At 44.0% G+C, this 22,263-nt stretch overlaps 1 protein-coding gene across 1 annotated transcript; it reads right to left on the bottom strand.

Moving 5' to 3' along the window:
• Nucleotides 1-992: 992 nt before the first annotated feature.
• On the bottom strand, nucleotides 993-21,838 carry LOC139396966 (cAMP-dependent protein kinase catalytic subunit alpha-like; the record flags this gene model as incomplete). Its single annotated transcript, XM_071143902.1, has 8 exons — nucleotides 21,401-21,838; nucleotides 13,192-13,253; nucleotides 12,247-12,375; nucleotides 11,377-11,475; nucleotides 9,634-9,716; nucleotides 5,873-5,999; nucleotides 1,493-1,588; nucleotides 993-1,143 (listed from the first exon to the last, which is right to left on the bottom strand). Coding segments are annotated over exons 1-8 (793 nt in total), but the record flags the coding sequence as incomplete, so codon positions are not given.
• Between the last annotated feature and the right edge of the window lie 425 nt (nucleotides 21,839-22,263).

The raw sequence follows: 22,263 nt of genomic DNA, 5'->3' as shown, positions 1-22,263 counted from the left end.
AAACGGGTGATATGGCCCTGGTCAAAAGTAGTTCACACAGGGAAACGGGTGATATGGCCCTGGTCAAAAGTGATATGGCCCTGGTCACACACGGGGAAACGGGTGATATGGCCCTGGTCAAAAGTATTCACACAGGGAAACGGGTGATATGGCCCTGGTCAAAAGTAGTTCACACGGGGAAACGGGTGATATGGCCCTGGCCAAAAGTAGTTCATAAAGGGAAACGGGTGATGTGGCCCTGGTCAAAAGTAGTTCATAAAGGGAAACGGGTGATGTGGCCCTGGTCAAAAGTAGTTCATAAAGGGAAACGGGTGATGTGGTCCTGGTCAAAAGTAGTTCATAAAGGGAAACGGGTGATGTGGCCCTGGTCAAAAGTAGTTCATAAAGGGAAACGGGTGATAGTGGGAAACGGGTGATATGGCCTGGTCAAAAGTAGTTCACACAGGGAAACGGGTGATATGGCCCTGGTCAAAAGTATTTATACAGGGGGAAACGGGTGATGTGGCCCTGGTCAAAAGTATTCATACAGGGAAACGGGTGATGTGGCCCTGGTCAAAAGTATTCATACAGGGAAACGGGTGATGTGGCCCTGGTCAAAAGTATTCATACAGGGAAACGGGTGATGTGGCCCTGGTCAAAAGTATTCATACAGGGAAACGGGTGATATGGCCCTGGTCAAAAGTATTCATAAAGGGAAACGGGTGATATGGCCCTGGTCAAAAGTATTAGTAAAGGGAAACGGGTGATATGGCCCTGGTCAAAAGTAGTTCACACAGGGAAAGGTGCCACTTGCAACACAACCTAGTGAAACCTAGTCAGTATGCTAGTTTAGCTTTTCCCCTCGCTGACTACAACTCCGGGTAAACTATCCCAAACCCAGAGCGCTCAGCCTCGCTAACACACGTGACCGCTCTCCTTAACAACGCGCCAACCAGCCGTGCTATACAAAAGCATCCTATTCGATAGGAGTGCTATGGAGTGATCTCATGTACTTATGTCTGTTACACTGGCCCAGCTCACCTTCCCAGAGACGATCTTTTCATAAATTTGTATGGGCTGGTCAGCGAAGAAGGGAGGATAACCGGCTGCCATCTCATAGACCAACACACCCAACGCCCACCAGTCTACCGCCTTGTTATACCCCTGGAGAGGGAGAGAGAGGGAGGAGGGGAGGGGAGGGGGAGGGAGGGGAGGGGAGGGGGAGGGGGAGGGGTAGGGAAATGAGGGAGGGAGGTAAAGAGGGAGAGGAGATTTAACATGTTGAGTGTTACATTGAGGTTTGGAGGTAGAGAGAGAAAGTAACTGAGGTCTGTAGTAAAGTAATGCCTCAGGGACAGCTGCCTCCTCCATTTTGATACCAGTAAAGTAGTTGCGCAGCAACCCATTCAGTGCTAAACCACTGGGACAGCGTTAGGCTCCATGTTGATTCCATAAAAATAATTGCACAGAATCCCATTCAGTGCTATGCCACTGGGCCTCCATTGCGGCTCACCTTGCTGAGGATGATCTCTGGGGCCAGGTACTCTGGGGTTCCACACAGTGTCCAGGTTCGACCTTTCACACGCTTAGCAAAACCAAAATCTGTCACCTGAGAGAGAGACAGAGAGAGGGAGAGAGACCATTGAAAATACAACCCATATTTATTTGCACATCGTTATAAACACTGTACATAGCCATAATGACATTTGAAATGTCTCTATTCCTTTGAAACTTCTGTGAGTGTAATGTTTTCTGTTCATTTTTGATTGCTTATCTCACTTTTGTTTATTATCTATTTTACTTGCTTTGGCAATGTTACCATATGTTTCCCATGCCAATAAAGCCATTTGAATTGAATTGAGAGAGAGACAGGAGGAGGGAAACATTTAGTAATAAAGACACAGTAGTTACGCAGTAGTTAAATAGTAGCGACAGCGGAATCTGAAGTACCGCTGTTCTCCACTAGGGGGCAGCAGAGACTGCACTATAAACCACTGTTGTAGAGCCTGGTACACAGACATATACAGTAAGCGCATGTAATAGAACCCTTTCCAGTACGACACACTGCCGTCAAGCAAAGATGCGCAAAACTCTTGGCGGCAGTGAGAAAGCCTTTGCCATCTGCGCCCTTTGCTTTGATTTAAGTTGATATTACTTCTAAACAAATTAACTTTGTGGGGGTTCTCATATGCTTACAATGATGTTTTGATTCTTGCTTGAACAGTCACAGATCCTATTTGGTCGTGATCTGTGCTAAATAACTGTTTTGGATGCAGCAGTTGTTAGCTAGAATGCTCTAGAAGAAAAATAAACGCACTCCTAGGTGCTGGCGAGCGGAATAGAAAACTTGAAAATAAAAGAGAGCCGCACACTCTAGGAGCGCAGTTGCAAACATTTAATTACCAACGTTTCGACAGCCAAGCTGTCTTCATCAGGCTATAATCACAAACACTGCGGGATGATTTGTTAATATAGTCAAAAGACACAGGTGTCTGTAATCATGGCCAAGAGTGGCCTAATATCATTGGATAATTATCAAATATTAAAATGGCATACAAAGAACAGCATACAAACAAATGGATTAGCATACGATCATAAATACATTTTCGACTACACAAGCTTTGTATGGCATTTTAATATTTGATAATTAACCAATGATATTAGGCTACTCTGGCCATGATTCCAGACACCTGTGTCTTTTGACACTATATAAACGAGTCATCCCGCAGTGTTTGTGATTATAGCCTGATGAAGACAGCTTGGCTGTTGAAACGTTGGACATGACATTTTTGCATCTGAGCTCCGAGAGTGTGCGGCTCTCTTTTATTTTTTTAATTAGCTAGAATGCGAACACTCATTGATATAGGCTGTAGCAAAAGCTAGCCAAAGAGCCATTTTACTGGTTGAAGCTGAAGTGTTTTTTTTAAAGTATAATGCAGTTGATTGGCGATGATGACACAAACATTACATTAAGCAGGAAATTCATATAAAATCCAAATTATAATCCAAAAGTAGTGTGAAATTCACTCATAAGCAACATGTAAATAAAGGCTTTTTTTTCTGCCGTTCTACAAGAACTCCCACTGGGCCGCATCTCCCTCGAAAGGCAACGTTAGCAAACACAGGAAGGGGTTCACACCATAGACGTCTGACAACAGCACAAAAACCGATGCGCGGGCGTTGATGGGGCAGAAGGCCTTGTGTTGTTGTGATTCTGAACGGCCAGAAAGCAACAATGACAAGAAGCTGCCGTGTGGGGAACGTAGGTGGTTAGTAGGTGGTTAGTAGGTGGTCAATAGGTTGTTAGTAGGTGGTCAGTAGGTGGTTAGTAGGTGGTCAGTAGGTGGTTAGTAGGTGGTTAGTAGGTGGTCAGTAGGTGGTCAGTAGGTGGTTAGTAGGTGGTCAGTAGGTGGTTAGTAGGTGGTCAGTAGGTGGTTAGTAGGTGGTCAGTAGGTGGTCTGTAGGTGGTTAGTAGGTGGTCAGTAGGTGGTTAGTAGGTGGTCAGTAGGTGGTTAGTAGGTGGTCAGTAGGTGGTCAGTAGGTGGTTAGTAGGTGGTCAGTAGGTGGTCAGTAGGTGGTTAGTAGGTGGTTAGTAGGTGGTCAGTAGGTGGTCATTAGGTGGTCAGTAGGTGGTTAGGTGGTCAGTAGGTGGTCAGTAGGTGGTTAGTAGGTGGTCAGTAGGTGGTTAGTAGGTGGTTAGGGGGTTAGGTGGTCAGTAGGTGGTCAATAGGTGGTTAGTAGGTGGTTAGTAGGTGGTTCGTAGGTGGTCAGTAGGTGGTTCGTAGGTGGTTAGTAGGTGGTCAGTAGGTGGTTAGTAGGTGGTCAGTAGGTGGTTAGTAGGTGGTTCGTTTCAACTAGTTTTATCTTCTTATTGATACCATGTCTTGTTTTGAGGTGTTCTCGCTCGTCACGTCTATGCTAATATGGCTCAAATCCGCTAGCTAGCTGACCAACGACTGTAACGATGTACTATACAGGGAAAGTATTCTGATCCCTTGACCTTTTCATAAAATGGATTAAATAAAAAGGTTCCTCATCAATCTCTACACAATACCCCATAGTGACATCACAATACCCCATAGTGACATCACAATACCCCATAGTGACATCACAATACCCCATAGTAACAAAGTGAAAAGGTTTAGACTTTTTTGCAAATTTATAAAAAAGAAAAACCTTATTTACATACAGTATTTACATACAATACCAGTCAAACGTTTGGACACACCTACTCATTCAAGAATTTGTACTATTTTATACATTGTAGAATAATAGTGAAGCCATCAAAACTATGAAATAACACAAATGGAATCATGTAGTAACCAAAAAAAGTGTTAAACAAATCAAAATATATTTTAGACTCTTCAAAGTAGCCACCCTTTGCCTTGATGACAGCTTTGCACACTCTTGGCATTCTCTCAACCAGCTTCACGAGGAATGCTTTTCCAACAGTCTTAAAGGAGTTCCCACATATGCTGAGCGCTTGTTGGCTGCTTTTCATCCACTTTGCGTTCCAACTCATCCCAAACCATCTCAACTGAGTCGAGGTCGGGTGATTGTGGTCATCCAGGTCATCTGATACGGCACTCCATCACTCTCCTTCTTGGTCAAATAGCCCTTTCACATCCTGGAGGTGTGTTTTTGGGTCATTGTCCCACTAAGCGCAAACCAGATGGGATGTCGTATCGCTGCAGAATGCGGTGTCACCCCTCAGTAAATGGCACATGACAGCCCGCTAGGAGGTTTCCCAGAAAGGAACCTAAATGGCACCTAAGGCACCTAAATGAGAAACAAGATTCTCTGGTCTGATGAAACCAAGATTGAACTATTTGGCCTGAATGCCAAGCGGCACATCTGGAGGAAACCTGGCACCATCCCTACGGTGAAGCATGGTGGTGGCAGCATCATACTGTGGGGATGTTTTTCAGCGGCAGGGACTGGGAGACTAGTCAGGATTGAGGGAAAGATGAACAGAGCACAGACAGATCCTTGATGAAAACCTGCTCCAGAGCGCTCAGGACCACAAACTGGGGCGAAGGTTCACCTTCCAACAGGACAACTATCCTAAGCACACAGCCAAGACAGCGCAGGAGTGACAAGTCTCTGAATGTCCTTGAGTGATCCAGCCAGAGCCCGGACTTGAACACGATCGAACATCTCCGGAGAAACCTGAAAATAGCTGTGCTGCAAAGCTCCTCGTTCAACCTGACAAGAGCTTGAGAGGATCTGCAGAGAGGAATGGGAGAAACTCCCCAAATACAGGTGTGCCAAGCTTGTAGCATCATACCCAAGAAGACTCACGGCTGTAATCACTGCCAAAGGTGCTTCAACAAAGTACTGAGTAAAGGGTCTGAATACGTATGTAAATGTAATATTAAAGTTGTTTTTTTAAACTCTAAACCAGTTTTGCTTTGTCATTATGGGGTATTGTGTGGAGATTGATGAAGGAAAAAACAATTTAATTCATTTTAGAATAGGGCCGTAACGTAACTACATGTTGGAAATGTCAAAGGCTCTGAATACCTTCTGAATGCAGTGTATTTGAGAAACAACAAGTGCTTATTGTGCACATTTGTCTTTTTTCAATAAAGACTTGGGAGAGGAAATATAGTTGACATGTTGTCAACAATCCTTGGATTCCCCCGCCTCGGTTTTGTCCCGTCTATAACATCCTCAATAAAAATATTACAACCTAATGTGTGTAGCCCGTACATAACCTTATGTCGGTTTATGTTACCTGTTTCTAACCCTACATCAGGTTAAATGACCTGTCTGTTGCTTTACGTCATCCCATGTCACCTGTATGACGCTCTAGATCATCCTATGTCATCTGTATGTAGCTCTATGTCATGCTATGTCATCTGTATGTAGCTCTATGTCATGCTTGTGTCACCTGTATGTAGCCCTGCTGGTCTATGAGAAGGTTCTCCGGTTTCAGGTCTCGGTAGATGAGGTCCAGGGCGTGCAGGTACTCAAAGGTCAGAACGATCTGAGCCGCGTAGAACCGAGCATGAGGCTCACTACATGAGAGAGAGAGAGGAAGGAAGAGAGAAAGAGAGAGAGAGAGAGAGAGAGAAAGATGAATAAGCAACTAAGCAGAGAAGATAACAGTAGAATAGATGACAGTACTACAGTAACTAAACAGAATACAGTAGATTAGATGACAGTACTACAGTGACTAAATAGAGTACAGTAGAATAGATGACAGTACTACAGTAACTAAATAGAATACAGTAGAATAGATGACAGTACTACAGTAACTAAATAGAATACAGTAGATTAGATGACAGTACTACAGTGACTAAATAGAGTACAGTAGAATAGATGACAGTACTACAGTAACTAAATAGAATACAGTAGAATAGATGACAGTACTACAGTAACTAAATAGAATACAGTAGAATAGATGACAGTACTAGAGTAACTAAATAGAATACAGTAGAATAAGTGACAGTACAACAGTAACTAAATAGAATACAGTAGAATAGATAACAGTACTACAGTAACTAAATAGAATACAGTAGAACACAATAAAGGAGGATCAACTTGATTTTATTATTTTACATAGAATTTCGATAGAATCTACAATCGAGCCCAATCCAGTAGCACATGTGTGTGTGTGTGTGTGTGTATGTGTGTGTGTGTGTGTGTGTGTGTGTGTGTGTGTGTGTGTGTGTGTGTGTGTGTGTGTGTGTGTGTGTGTGTGTGTGTGTGTGTGTGTGTGTGTGTAGCAGAGGATGTGAGTGGAGTGGAGCTGTAGTGGAGCGAGGAGCGGAGCGTGAGTAATTTGACTGGAGCGAGGAGCATATTTAAAAATGTCCGCCTCTCAGCCACCAGTCATTTGCTCTGCCCAGCACTTTAGCATTTAGCATTTCCATCAACACTGCTCTTTTAATGAGGCCTATTCTGTTGTATTTCTTTAGCCTACCTCACATGCACAGATGTTGATATGAGTCAACCAAGAAATAGGTCACAGCCTGTGTAACAGACAGTAAGACAACCAATGAACCCATGCAGCAGCACAGGAGATGTTTACAGGAGATGTCTACATGATATGTCTACAGGAGATGTCTGCAGGAGATGTTTACAGGAGATGTTTACAGGAGATGTCTACAGGAGATGTCTACAGGAGATGTTTACAGGAGATGTTTACAGGAAATGTCAACGGGAGATGTTTACAGGAAATGTCAACGGGAGATGTCTACAGGAGATGTTTACAGGAGATGTCTGCAGGAGATGTTTACAGGAGATGTTTACAGGAGATGTCTACAGGAGATGTCTACAGGAGATGTTTACAGGAGATGTTTACAGGAGATGTTTACAGGAAATGTCAATGGGAGATGTTTACAGGAGATGTCTGCAGGAGATGTCTACAGGAGATGTTTACAGGAGATGTTTACAGGAGATGTCTACATGATATGTCTACAGGAGATGTCTACAGGAGATGTTTACAGGAGATGTTTACAGGAGATGTTTACAGGAGATGTCTACAGGAGATGTCTACAGGAGATGTCTACAGGAGATGTCTACAGGAGATGTTTACAGGAGATGTTTACAGGAGATGTTTACAGGAAATGTCAACGGGAGATGTTTACAGGAGATGTCTGCAGGTGATGTTTACAGGAGATGTCTACGGGAGATGTTTACAGGAGATGTCTACATGAGATGTCTACAGGAGATGTTTACAGGAGATGTTTTCAGGAGATGTCTACAGGAGATGTTTACAGGAGATGTCTACAGGAGATGTTTACAGGAGATGTCTACAGGAGATGTCTACAGGAGATGTTTACAGGAGATGTCTACGGGAGATGTATATTTAGGCTATTGTTAAAAAAAGGAGTCTAAGTGTGTAACAGTGTTAAGTTGTCTATCAACTGATAAATGTGAAGACAACAGAACCGACTGAAGTATCTGATCGTCAATGAATGAGAGAAAAATACTTTTGTTTTTAACACATCAGCAGCATATCATCAGCTAGTTCCTGGTTCAATAGCATATGACAGGTTGTTGAAATGTTGAAGCTTCTTAGCTTTTTAGGGATAGGGGGCAGTATTCGGATGTTCGGATGACTGAGGTGCCCTAAGTAAACTGCCTGTTACTCAGGCCCCAGAAGCTGGGATATGCATATGTAGTATTGGATAGAAAGCACTCTAAATTTTCTAAAACTGTTAAAATAATGTCTGTGAGTATAACAGAACTGATTTGGCAGGAAAACCCGAGGACAATCCATCCAGGATTTTTTTTTTTTAGGTCATTTGACTTTCCAATGCTTTTCTATGGGAAAGCCGAATTATTAGGACCCAGATTGCAGTTCCTATGGCTTCCTAGATGTCAACAGTCTTTAGAAATTGTTAGATGTTGTTTTTTTTTTAAATAAAGAAGTATTGGTATTCTTTCTAAGTGTCACTCAGAAGGACTCTAGTATTTTGGTGCGCGTGAATGAGAGCAAGCTCCTCGTTGTTTTTCTCCGGTATTGGAAACAGTTTATTCCATCTTAAATTTGATTGATTATTTACATATTAGGGTACCTGAGGTTGGATTAGAAACGTTGTTTGAAATGTTTGGACCAAGTTTACAGGTTAATTTTTACATTCCTTTGTAGGCATATTGGGCGAGTTGGAACAGGTGTATTTCTGAATCAAACGCGCCAAAAAAACAGACATTTTGGGGATATAAACTTATCGAACAAAACGACGATTCATTGTGTAACTGGGACATTTGGGATTGCAAAAAGATGAAGATCTTCAAAGGTAAGCGATTTATTTTATTGCTATTTCTGACTTTCGTGATGCATCTGCTTGGTTGGAAAATGATTGTGACGCACTTGGTTATTTATCTCCAGTATTGAATATACTATTTTCTGTCTTAAATTTGATCTTTTATTTACATATTAGGGTACCTGAGGATTGATTAGGAACGTTGTTTGACATATTTGGACCAAGTTTATTGGTAACATTTGGGATTCATTTTGTATGCATTTTGAACGAAGGGAAACCGGTGGATTATTGAATGAAGCGCGCCAAATAAACTTACTTTTTTGGGATATAAAAGAAGGACTTTATTGAACAAAAGGACCATTTGTGATGTAACAGGGACCCTTGTGAATGCAACCAGATGAAGATCTTCAAAGGTAAGGGATTTATTTTATCTCTATTTCTGACTTTCGCGATGCATCTGCTTGGTTGGAAAATGTTTTAATGCTTTTGTATGCGGGGCTTCTTGTTAATCGCATGGTGTGCTTTCGCCGTAAAGCCTTTTTGAAATTTGACAACGCGGCTGGATTAACAAGAAGTTCATCTTTTAAATGATGACACTTCCGCTCTATGATCCAGGAGTTGAGCGCCAGACCACTCTATGATCGAGGAGTTGAGCGCCAGACTGCTCTATGATCGAGGAGTATAGCGCCAGACCGCTCCGTGATCGAGGACATGAGCGCCAGACTGCTCTATGATCGAGGACATGAGCGCCAGACTGCTCTGTGATTCGAGGAGTTGAGCGCCAGACTGCTCCGTGATCGAGGAGTTGAGCGCCAGACTGCTTCGTGATCGAGGAGTTGAGCGCCAGACCGCTCCTTGAGCGAGGAGTTGAGCGCCAGACTGCTCCGTGAGCATTGAGTGGGATTTCAGACTGCTCAGCTCTGCTGTGAAGACGTACCTGAACCTGCCGATTCGTCGTAGATGAGAGAACATCTCTCCACCAGGTACATACTCCATCACCATGTACAGGTTAGTGTTGTCCTGCAGAACAGACAGGATCTGTTACTGACACACACACACACACACACACACACACACACACACACACACAGACGTACACTGAGTGTACAAAACATTAAGAACACCTGCTCTTTCCATGACATACTGACCAGGTGAATTCAGGTGAAAGCTATGATCCCTTATTGATGTCACCTGTTAAATCCACTTCAATCAGTGTAGAAGGGGAGGAGTCAGGATAAAGATGAAGGTGAGGAGTCAGGTTAAAGATGAAGGGGAGGAGTCATGTGAAAGATGAAGGGGAGGAGTCATGTGAAAGATGAAGGGGAGGAGTCAGGTTAAAGATTAAGGGGAGGAGTCATGTGAAAGATGAAGGGGAGGAGTCAGGTTAAAGATGAAGGGGAGGAGTCATGTGAAAGAAGGAGTGTTGAGCTTTGGGACATGGATTGTGTATGTGTGCCATTCAGAGGGTGAATGGGTAGGACAAAAGTCTTCAGTGTCTTTGAATGGGGTATGGTAGTGGGTATGGTAGGGGGTACGGTAGGGGGTATGGTAGGGGGTATGGTAGTGGGTATGGGGTATGGTAGTGGCTATATTAGTGGGTATGGTAGTAGGTATGGTAGTGGGTATGGTAGTGGGTATGGTAGTGGGTATGGTAGGGGGTATGGTAGTGGGTACAGTAGTGGGTATGGTAGTGGGTACAGTAGTGGGTATGGTAGTGGGTACAGTAGTGGGTACGGTAGGGGGTATGGTAGTGGGTACAGTAGTGGGTATGGTAGTGGGTATGGTAGTGGGTATGGTAGTGGGTATGGGGTACGGTAGTGGGTATATTAGTGGGTACAGTAGTGGGTATGGTAGGGGGTATGGTAGGGGGTATGGTAGGGGGTATGGTAGTGGGTATGGTAGTGGGTATGGTAGTGGGTATGGTAGGGGTATGGTAGTGGGTATGGTAGGGGGTATGGTAGTGGGTATGGTAGTGGGTACAGTAGTGGGTATGGTAGGGGGTATGGTAGTGGGTACAGTAGTGGGTATGGTAGTGGGTATGGTAGTGGGTATGGTAGGGGTACGGTAGTGGTTATGGGGTACGGTAGTGGGTAATGTAGTGTTTATGGTAGTGGGTATGGTAGGGGGTAATGTAGTGGGTATGGTAGGGGGTAAGGTAGGGGGTATGGTAGGGGGTATGGTAGTGGGTATATTAGTGGGTACAGTAGAGGGTACGGTAGGGGTATGGTAGTGGGTATGGTAGGGGGTATGGTAGTGGGTACAGTAGTGGGTATGGTAGTGGGTACAGTAGTGGGTATGGTAGTGGGTACGGTAGTGGGTATGGTAGTGGGTATGGTAGTGGGTGGGTATGGTAGTGGGTATGGTAGGGGGTATGGTAGTAGGTGACGAGTGCACCGTTGTGTCAAGAACTGCAACGCTGCTGGGTTTTTCACGCTCAACAGTTTCCCGTGTGTATCAAGAATTGTCCACCACCCAAAGGACATCCAGCCGACTTGACAACTGTGGAAAGCATTGGAGTCAACATGGGCCAGCATCCCTGTGGAACGCTTTCAACACCTTGTAGAGTCTATACCCCGACACATTGAGGCTGTTCTGAGGGGAAAAGGGGGGAGGGGTGCAAGTCAATATTAGGAAGGTGTTCTTAATGTTTGGTATACACACACACAGAGATAGTGTGTACCTTGAAAGAGAACTCTACTTGTACCAGGAAAGGGAAGCTGACAGCCGTTAGAATACGCTTCTCATTCAGAGTATGTTCTATCTGTTTCAGCTTCACAACCTGAAAGAGACAGAGAGAGAGACAGACACAGAGAGAGACAGAGACAGGGGAAGAAAGAGGTTGAAACAATGTATTGTACACTTTATAACTTATCTGGATTCCCCAGGACTGGGAAACACTGCCCTAACACTATAACTCATCTGGATTCCCCAGGACTGGGAAACACTGCCCTAACATTTTATAACTCATCTGGATTCCCCAGGACTGGGAAACACTGCCCTAACACTATAACTCATCTGGATTCCCCAGGACTGGGAAACACTGCCCTAACACTATAACTCATCTGGATTCCCCAGGACTGGGAAACACTGCCCTAACACTATAACTCATCTGGATTCTCCAGGACTGGGAAACACTGCCCTAACACTATAACTCATCTGGATTCCCCAGGACTGGGAAACACTGCCCTAACACTTTATAACTCATCTGGATTCCCCAGGACTGGGAAACACTGCCCTAACACTTTATAACTCATCTGGATTCCCCAGGACTGGGAAACACTGCCCTAACACTATAACTCATCTGGATTCCCCAGGACTGGGAAACACTGCCCTAACACTATAACTCATCTGGATTCCCCAGGACTGGGAAACACTGCCCTAACACTATAACTCATCTGGATTCCCCAGGACTGGGAAACACTGCCCTAACACTTTATAACTTATCTAGATTCATGGGTTTTACGCTCAAACTGAACTTTTGGAAGTGTGTGATGGTACTCTTTTGAAACTTTCCTAACCTCTGACCTCTAACCCCTGAAACCATGCTGACCTTCTGCTTGTTGAGGATCTTCATGGCAAAGTGTTGCCCGGTCTCTTTGTGCTTGACCAGCATGACGCGGCCAAACGAACCCGTACCCAGAGTTTTCAACCGCTCAAACTGATCCAGACTCGCTGTGTTCTGTGGAGGAGAGGGCCACAGAGAAATGGTTACAGAGAGAGAGAGAGAGAGAGTGTGTATGTGTGTGTGTGTGTGTGTGTGTGTGTGTAATAGGAGTTGTGTCATGTGTACACGACACAGGACTGATCATCATCTGCTTAGGAATGATAGGGAGAGAATGAGAATGACATCTAACACACAGGGCGGTCGGGTGGGTGGGCGGGCGGGCACATCTAACACACAGGGCGGTCGGGTGGGTGGGCGGGCGGGTGGGTACAGTCTTCCACAATCAAGTATTGCCACACAAGCAGCATTTCCTTATTCAGATATGAGTATGATATCAGTCATCCAGTTTCTCTCTCAACTCAATGTACATTTCAATTCAAGGGGCTTTATTTGCATGTGAAACTTATGTTAACGTTGCTAAAGCAAGTGAAGTAGTTATAATAAACAAAAGTGAAATAAACAATAAAAATTAAAAGTAAACATTACACTCACAAAAGTTCCAAAAGAATAAAGACATTTCAAATGTCATATTATGTATATGTACAGTGTTGTAACAATGTGCAAATAGTTAAAGTACAAAAGGGAAAATAAATAAACATAAATATGGGTTGTAATTACAATGGTGTTTGTTCTTCACTGGTTGCCCTTTTCTTGTGGCAACAGGTCACAAATCTTGCTGCTGTGATGGAACACTGTGGTATTTTACCCAGTAGTTTTAGGAGTTTATCAAAATTGGGTTGGTTCTCAAATTCTTTGTGGATCTGTGTAATCTGAGAGAAATAAGTGTCTCTGTCTCTCATATATAACTATCTGACTCCTCAGATAACTCACCTGTTCAGGGTTCTCCCACTTCTTGAGAAAGTCCTCTTTGGCTTTAGCCAGGAACTCCTTCACTGTTGGACACACACACACGCCCACACCCACGCACACATACACACAAACATCACACACGCACACACACGCACACACACAAACATCACACACGCACGCGCACACACACACACACACACACACACACACACACACACACACACACACACACACACACACACACACACACACACACACACACACACACACACACACACACACACACATACGCCCACACGCACGTACACACACACGTACACACACACGCCCACACGCGCACACACACACACACACACATACGGTTATCAATTTGTCCTTGAGAGGAGCCTGTACACCTGTGTGTATGTGTGTGTGTGTGTGTGTTTGTCCAACAGTGTGTGACTCTCAGTGAGAGTGACCAAAACACACAACATATATTTCTACCATTTCTAGCTTCCTTTCTTTCTCTCTCTATCCTTTCCTCTCTCTCTCTCTCTCTCTCTCTCTCTCTCTGTCTCTCCTTCTTTCTTCAATTCAAGGAGCTTTATTGTCATGTGAAACATATGTTTACTTTGCCAAAACAAGTGAAATAGATAATAAACAAAGGTGAAATAAACAAAAACATTTACAGTAAACATTACACTCTCTCTCCTGCCCTCTTTCTCTCTCTTTCTCTCTCTCTTTCTCAGCTCCAGTGTGTGTGTGTGTGTGTGTGTGTGTGTGTGTGTGTGTCTGTGTGTGTGTGTGTGTGTCAGTAACAATGTGACACCTGGACAACAGGACACAGTCTCATTAGTGACCTACTGCTACATCTAACTGACACACACACACACACAGTCACACACACAGTCACACACACACAGTCACACACACAGTCACACACACACAGTCATTTCAAATAACTGACTTGTCCAGGTAAATAAAGGTTCAATAAAACAGTTTAAAACACACAGTGACAGTATCCTCCACTTCACAGTATCCTCCACTATACAGTATCCTGCACTATACAGTATCCTCCACTACACAGTATCCTCCACTATACAGTATCCTCCACTATACAGTATCCTCCACTATACAGTATCCTCCACTATACAGTATCCTCCACTATACAGTATCCTGCACTATACAGTATCCTCCACTACACAGTATCCTCCACTATACAGTATCCTCCACTATACAGTATCCTCCACTATACAGTATCCTCCACTACACAGTATCCTCCACTATACTACTATATTACTACTTCCGGCGCCGACAGAGATGGCCGCCTCGCTTCGCGTTCCTAGGAAACTATGCAGTTTTTTGTTTTTTTACGTGTTATTTCTTACATTAGTACCCCAGGTCATCTTAGGTTTCATTACATACAGTCGAGAAGAACTACTGAATATAAGATCAGCATCAACTCACCATCAGTACGACCAAGAATATGTTTTTCGCGACGCGGATCCTGTGTTCTGCCTTACAAACAGGACAACTGAGTGGATCCTATGCAGCGACCCAAAAAAACGACTCCGAAAGAGAGGGAAACGAGGCGGTCTTCTGGTCAGACTCCGGAGACGGGCACAGCGCGCACCACTCCCTAGCATTCTTCTTGCCAATGTCCAGTCTCTTGACAACAAGGTTGATGAAATCCGAGCAAGGGTAGCATTCCAGAGGGACATCAGAGACTGTAACGTTCTTTGCTTCACGGAAACGTGGCTTACTGGAGAGACGCAATCCGAAGCGGTGCAGCCAACAGGTTTCTCCACGCATCGCGCAGACAGGAAAAAACATCTTTCTGGTAAAAAGAGGGGCGGGGGCGTATGCCTTATGACTAACGTGACATGGTGCGATGAAAGAAACATACAGGAACTCAAATCCTTCTGTTCACCTGATTTAGAATTCCTCACAATCAAATGTAGACCGCATTATCTACCAAGAGAATTCTCTTCGATTATAATCACAGCCGTATATATCCCCCCCCAAGCAGACACATCGATGGCTCTGAACGAACTTTATTTAACTCTCTGCAAACTGGAAACAATTTATCCGGAGGCTGCATTCATTGTAGCTGGGGATTTTAACAAGGCTAATCTGAAAACAAGACTCCCCAAATTTTATCAGCATATCGATTGCGCAACCAGGGGAGGAAAGACCTTGGACCATTGTTACTCTAACTTCCGCGACGCATATAAGGCCCTGCCCCGCCCCCCTTTCGGAAAAGCTGACCACGACTCCATTTTGTTGATCCCTGCCTACAGACAGAAACTAAAACAAGAGGCTCCCACGCTGAGGTCTGTCCAACGCTGGTCCGACCAAGCTGACTCCACACTCCAAGACTGCTTCCATCACGTGGACTGGGAGATGTTTCGTATTGCGTCAGATAACAACATTGACGAATACGCTGATTCGGTGTGCGAGTTCATTAGAACGTGCGTTGAAGATGTCGTTCCCATAGCAACGATTAAAACATTCCCTAACCAGAAACCGTGGATTGATGGCAGCATTCGTGTGAAACTGAAAGCGCGAACCACTGCTTTTAATCAGGGCAAGGTGTCTGGTAACATGACCGAATACAAACAGTGCAGCTATTCCCTCCGCAAGGCTATCAAACAAGCTAAGCGCCAGTACAGAGACAAAGTAGAATCTCAATTCAACGGCTCAGACACAAGAGGCATGTGGCAGGGTCTACAGTCAATCACGGACTACAGGAAGAAACCCAGCCCAGTCACGGACCAGGATGTCTTGCTCCCAGGCAGACTAAATAACTTTTTTGCCCGCTTTGAGGACAATACAGTGCCACTGACACGGCCTGCAACGAAAACATGCGGTCTCTCCTTCACTGCAGCCGAGGTGAGTAAGACATTTAAACGTGTTAACCCTCGCAAGGCTGCAGGCCCAGATGGCATCCCCAGCCGCGCCCTCAGAGCATGCGCAGACCAGCTGGCCGGTGTGTTTACGGACATATTCAATCAATCCCTATACCAGTCTGCTGTTCCCACATGCTTCAAGAGGGCCACCATTGTTCCTGTTCCCAAGAAAGCTAAGGTAACTGAGCTAAATGACTACCGCCCCGTAGCACTCACATCCGTCATCATGAAGTGCTTTGAGAGACTAGTCAAGGACCATATCACCTCCACCCTACCTGACACCCTAGACCCACTCCAATTTGCTTACCGCCCAAATAGGTCCACAGACGATGCAATCTCAACCACACTGCACACTGCCCTAACCCATCTGGACAAGAGGAATACCTATGTGAGAATGCTGTTCATCGACTACAGCTCGGCATTCAACACCATAGTACCCTCCAAGCTCGTCATCAAGCTCGAGACCCTGGGTCTCGACCCCGCCCTGTGCAACTGGGTACTGGACTTCCTGACGGGCCGCCCCCAGGTGGTGAGGGTAGGCAACAACATCTCCTCCCCGCTGATCCTCAACACTGGGGCCCCACAAGGTTGCGTTCTGAGCCCTCTCCTGTACTCCCTGTTCACCCACGACTGCGTGGCCACGCACGCCTCCAACTCAATCATCAAGTTTGCGGACGACACAACAGTGGTAGGCTTGATTACCAACAACGATGAGACGGCCTACAGGGAGGAGGTGAGGGCCCTCGGAGTGTGGTGTCAGGAAAACAACCTCACACTCAACGTCAACAAAACTAAGGAGATGATTGTGGACTTCAGGAAACAGCAGAGGGAACACCCCCCTATCCACATCGATGGAACAGTAGTGGAGAGGGTAGCAAGTTTTAAGTTCCTCGGCATACACATCACAGACAAACTGAATTGGTCCACTCACACAGACAGCATCGTGAAGAAGGCGCAGCAGCGCCTCTTCAACCTCAGGAGGCTGAAGAAATTCGGCTTGTCACCAAAAGCACTCACAAACTTCTACAGATGCACAATCGAGAGCATCCTGGCGGGCTGTATCACCGCCTGGTATGGCAACTGCACCGCCCTCAACCGTAAGGCTCTCCAGAGGGTAGTGAGGTCTGCACAACGCATCACCGGGGGCAAACTACCTGCCCTCCAGGACACCTACACCACCCGATGTCACAGGAAGGCCATAAAGATCATCAAGGACATCAACCACCCGAGCCACTGCCTGTTCACCCCGCTATCATCCAGAAGGCGAGGTCAGTACAGGTGCATCAAAGCTGGGACCGAGAGACTGAAAAACAGCTTCTATCTCAAGGCCATCAGACTGTTAAACAGCCACCACTAACACTGAGTGGCTGCTGCCAACACACTGACACTGACTCAACTCCAGCCACTTTAATAATGGGAATTGATGGGAAATGATGTAAATATATCACTAGCCACTTTAAACAATGCTACCTTATATAAATGTTACTTACCCTACATTATTCATCTCATACGCATACGTATATACTGTACTCTATATCATCGACGGTATCCTTATGTAATACATGTATCACTAGCCACTTTATACTATACTATGCCACTTTGTTTACATACTCATCTCATTTGTACATACTGTACCCGATACCATCTACTGTATCTTGCCTATGCTGCTCTGTACCATCACTCATTCATATATCCTTATGTACATATTCTTTATCCCCTTACACTGTGTATAAGACAGTAGTTTTGGAATTGTTAGTTAGATTACTTGTTATTACTGCATTGTCGGAACTAGAAGCACAAGCATTTCGCTACACTCGCATTAACATCTGCTAACCATGTGTATGTGACAAATAAAATTTGATTTGATTTGATTTGATTTGATATACAGTATCCTCCACCACACAGTATCCTCCACTACGCAGTATCCTCCACTATACAGTATCCTCCACTACACAGTATCCTCCACTATACAGTATCCTCCACTATACAGTATCCTCCACTACACAGTATCCTCCACTATACAGTATCCTCCACTACACAGTATCCTCCACTATACAGTATCCTCCACCACACAGTATCCTCCACTACGCAGTATCCTCCACTATACAGTATCCTCCACTACACAGTATCCTCCACTATACAGTATCCTCCACTATACAGTATCCTCCACTATACAGTATCCTCCACTACACAGTATCCTCCACTATACAGTATCCTCCACTATGCAGTATCCTTTACTATACAGTATCCTCCACTACACAGTATCCTCCACTACACAGTATCCGCCACTATACAGTATCCTCCACCACACAGTATCCTCCACTACGCAGTATCCTCCACTATACAGTATCCTCCACTACACAGTATCCTCCACTATACAGTATCCTCCACTATACAGTATCCTCCACTATACAGTATCCTCCACTACACAGTATCCTCCACTATACAGTATCCTCCACTATGCAGTATCCTTTACTATACAGTATCCTCCACTACACAGTATCCTCCACTACACAGTATCCGCCACTATACAGTATCCTCCACTATACAGTATCCTCCACTACACAGTATCCTCCACTATACAGTATCCTCCACTATACAGTATCCTCCACTACACAGTATCCTCCACTACACAGTATCCTCCACTATACAGTATCCTCCACCACACAGTATCTTCCACCACACAGTATCCTCCACCACGCAGTATCCTCCACTACACAGTATCCTCCACTATACAGTATCCTCCACTATACAGTATCCTCCACTACACAGTATCCTCCACTACACAGTATCCTCCACTACACAGTATCCTCCACTATACAGTATCCTCCACTACACAGTATCCTCCACTATACAGTATCCTCCACCACACAGTATCCTCCACCACACAGTATCCTCCACTACGCAGTATCCTCCACTATACAGTATCCTAAACTGTTATAACCTAACTATTATAAACTGTTATAACCTAACTATTATACTGTTATAACCTAACTATTATGAACAGTTATAACCTAACTATTATAACCTAACTATTATACTATTATACTACTATACTACTATTATAAACATGTTCTGTTATAATCTCCACCCGTATCCTCCACTATACAGTATCCTAAACTGTTATAACCTAACTATTATACTGTTATAACCTAACTATTATAACCTAACTATTATAAACTGTTATAACCTAACTATTATAAACTGTTATAACCTAACTATTATAAACTGTTATAACCTAACTATTATACTGTTATAACCTAACTATTATAACCTATTATAACCTAACTATTATAAACTGTTATAACCTAACTATTATAAACTGTTATAACCTAACTATTATACTGTTATTATAAACCTAACTACCCCTGTAGGCTATAAAAACAAGAGTCTCACTGCTAGTCATTGATTGGATAAAGCACCAATGTTTCAGCATCCCAGTGTGTCCTTCAGGGAGACAGGAAATGACTGGGAGCTTGAGAAAGGGTGTAGTGCTCTGTCTTCCTGCATACAGTCTACTGTCTGTTAGTCAGCACCTCTACTAACTACTCCTCCACCACCACCACCTGCCCCGCAGTTCTACAGCCTGCGCCCGGGCCTCCAACATGCTGCCTGGTAACGGTATCTAACAGCAATGTGGCCATTCTTACACCTGGCCTGCAAAAAGCCACCCTGTCCTGCTGGTGCTGCTGGGTGATAACATACTGTACCTGTCTGGAACACTGGACAACATCCAACTCCAACACTGTTCGCTGAACAAATACATCAGGCGACTTCTAGAAATGTAGTATCTTCAAGGCAGTGGGGGAATCAGGCATACAAAAGGGCCAATCTGGGATTGAAACGTTATAAACATTATGGCCTAAAATCTCAGTTTCTACCTGGCACTTTCTTCATCCATCAACCAGATATAAACCTAGCGGTGCTATAGTCCACAATCAGACTCATAAATAATACCTCTACTCACAAGATAATCTAGGTTCTAGAACTGTAATGTTCTAGAACTGTAATGTTTTAAAACTGTAATGTTCTAGAACTGTAATGTTCTAGAACTGTAATGTTCTAGAACTGTAATGTTCTAAAACTGTAATGTTCTAGAACTGTAATGTTCTAAAACTGTAATGTTCTAAAACTGTAATGTTCTAGAACTGTAATGTTCTAAAACTGTAATGTTCTAGAACTGTAACGTTCTAAAACTGTAATGTTCTAGAACTGTAATGTTCTAAAACTGTAATGTTCTAGAACTGTAATGTTCTAGAACTGTAATGTTCTAAAACTGTAATGTTCTAGAACTGTAATGTTCTAAAACTGTAATGTTCTAAAATGGTAATGTTCTAGAACTGTAATGTTCTAGAACTGTAATGTTCTAAAACTGTAATGTTCTAGAACTGTAATGTTCTAGAACTGTAATGTTCTAAAAGTGTAATGTTCTAGAACTGTAATGTTCTAAAAGTGTAATGTTCTAGAACTGTAATGTTCTAAAAGTGTAATGTTCTAGAACTGTAATGTTCTAAAAGTGTAATGTTCTAGAACTGTAATGTTCTAAAAGTGTAATGTTCTAGAACTGTAATGTTCTAGAACTGTAATGTTCTAAAAGTGTAATGTTCTAGATCTGTAATGTTCTAAAACTGTAATGTTCTAGAACTGTAATGTTCTAAAAGTGTAATGTTCTAAAAGTGTAATGTTCCAGAACTGTAATGTTCTAAAACTGTAATGTTCTAGAACTGTAATGTTCTAAAACTGTAATGTTCTAAAACTGTAATGTTCTAAAAGTGTAATGTTCTAGAACTGTAATGTTCTAAAACTGTAATGTTCTAAAACTGTAATGTTCTAAAATGGTAATGTTCTAGAACTGTAATGTTCTAAAACTGTAATGTTCTAAAAGTGTAATGTTCTAGAACTGTAATGTTCTAAAAGTGTAATGTTCTAGAACTGTAATGTTCTAAAAGTGTAATGTTCTAGAACTGTAATGTTCTAAAACTGTAATGTTCTAGAATGCTCAAATGTGGCTATATGGAAGTAAGCTACAAAGTATTAGATGAATATGCCCGTGTAGGCCAATAGATGCCTATATTTCTCTCAGTATTTCCTGCTCTTTGGGTATTTCAGTCTGGGTATCTGGAAAGCACTTTGTGCTTAAAATGACTTTATAAAATAAATGTGATGATTGATCGATTTTTTTGTATTACACAATTTTAGGCATGCAAAGAATACTGGATATCCTGAGTAGCCTGTACCCTAAACACTTCAGGGGTGCATTGTGTCCCCCCAGAGAGACCGTTAAAGAGAAGTGAACAGACAGGTAGACTGATCATTCTGAGCGACACCGTAATGACACCCACCACTCTCCATCTCGCTCCCCTTCTTGGCCGTGGGCACGTTGCCCATGATGGCAGGCCGTCAGCGGGCGATCCGAGCTCCACAACCCGCCCTGGACTCTCCAGGACCCGGTCCAAGCTGAGTCCAGCAGTCGGTCCGGACTGAAATAGCTTGACAGCTGCAGTCTAGACTGTCAGTGAGCTCACCTGATCTCCTCTACAGTATAGAACCGTTATAACAATAATAAATGGTGTTATAGTCCGGAATGGAGACAGCGACGTCCGTGTCTCCGTCTTTCTGTCTTGGGCTGTGGTATGGTGCTTTGCTGGAACCGCAGCGCTCCGGGCCGAGTCCAGCGCATCCAGCCCGACTCGGTCGGTTCGCCTGTCCCTCCGTGCAGCCCCCGCCGATCGAGGCCCCACGCCTCTTCCCAGCGCAAATACCCCGTTTTCGCACCGTGCAAGGTGAGCCGGATACCTAGTCCCCTTTCCTTTCCCGAACCCGGCTCCGAGGATGTCGTTTTACCGAACCCGATGAGGTCGGGAAATCACCAGAATCAACATAACCTACTGTAGCTTTCGGTGTGAAGCAAGCCGAGTGACCGACTACAGCCTACAGACAATCGAGGCCCATCCATAGAGCCCATTGGCTGAGTCCAGCCCGACTGATAACGGAGTGAAGGACACTGATTGGCCACCTGTCAGTATGTCAAACTAGTAAAGTGCTCAGATTGGATCATTACCGTCCGTCAACAAAACCAAGATTCCGCCCTTTTGACTTGCAAAAACCAGTTGAGTGACGTCACTGATTATTTTCCTACTGGAAGATGTACACGCCCACATTCGCTCCTTTCGCGGTATTCTGATTGAATCGGTGCTATAGGCTT

The sequence above is a fragment of the Oncorhynchus clarkii genome, unplaced genomic scaffold (assembly GCF_045791955.1).
Source record: "Oncorhynchus clarkii lewisi isolate Uvic-CL-2024 unplaced genomic scaffold, UVic_Ocla_1.0 unplaced_contig_11932_pilon_pilon, whole genome shotgun sequence".
Classification (NCBI taxonomy): domain Eukaryota; kingdom Metazoa; phylum Chordata; class Actinopteri; order Salmoniformes; family Salmonidae; genus Oncorhynchus; species Oncorhynchus clarkii.
This window is presented reverse-complemented; position numbering and strand designations above follow the sequence as displayed.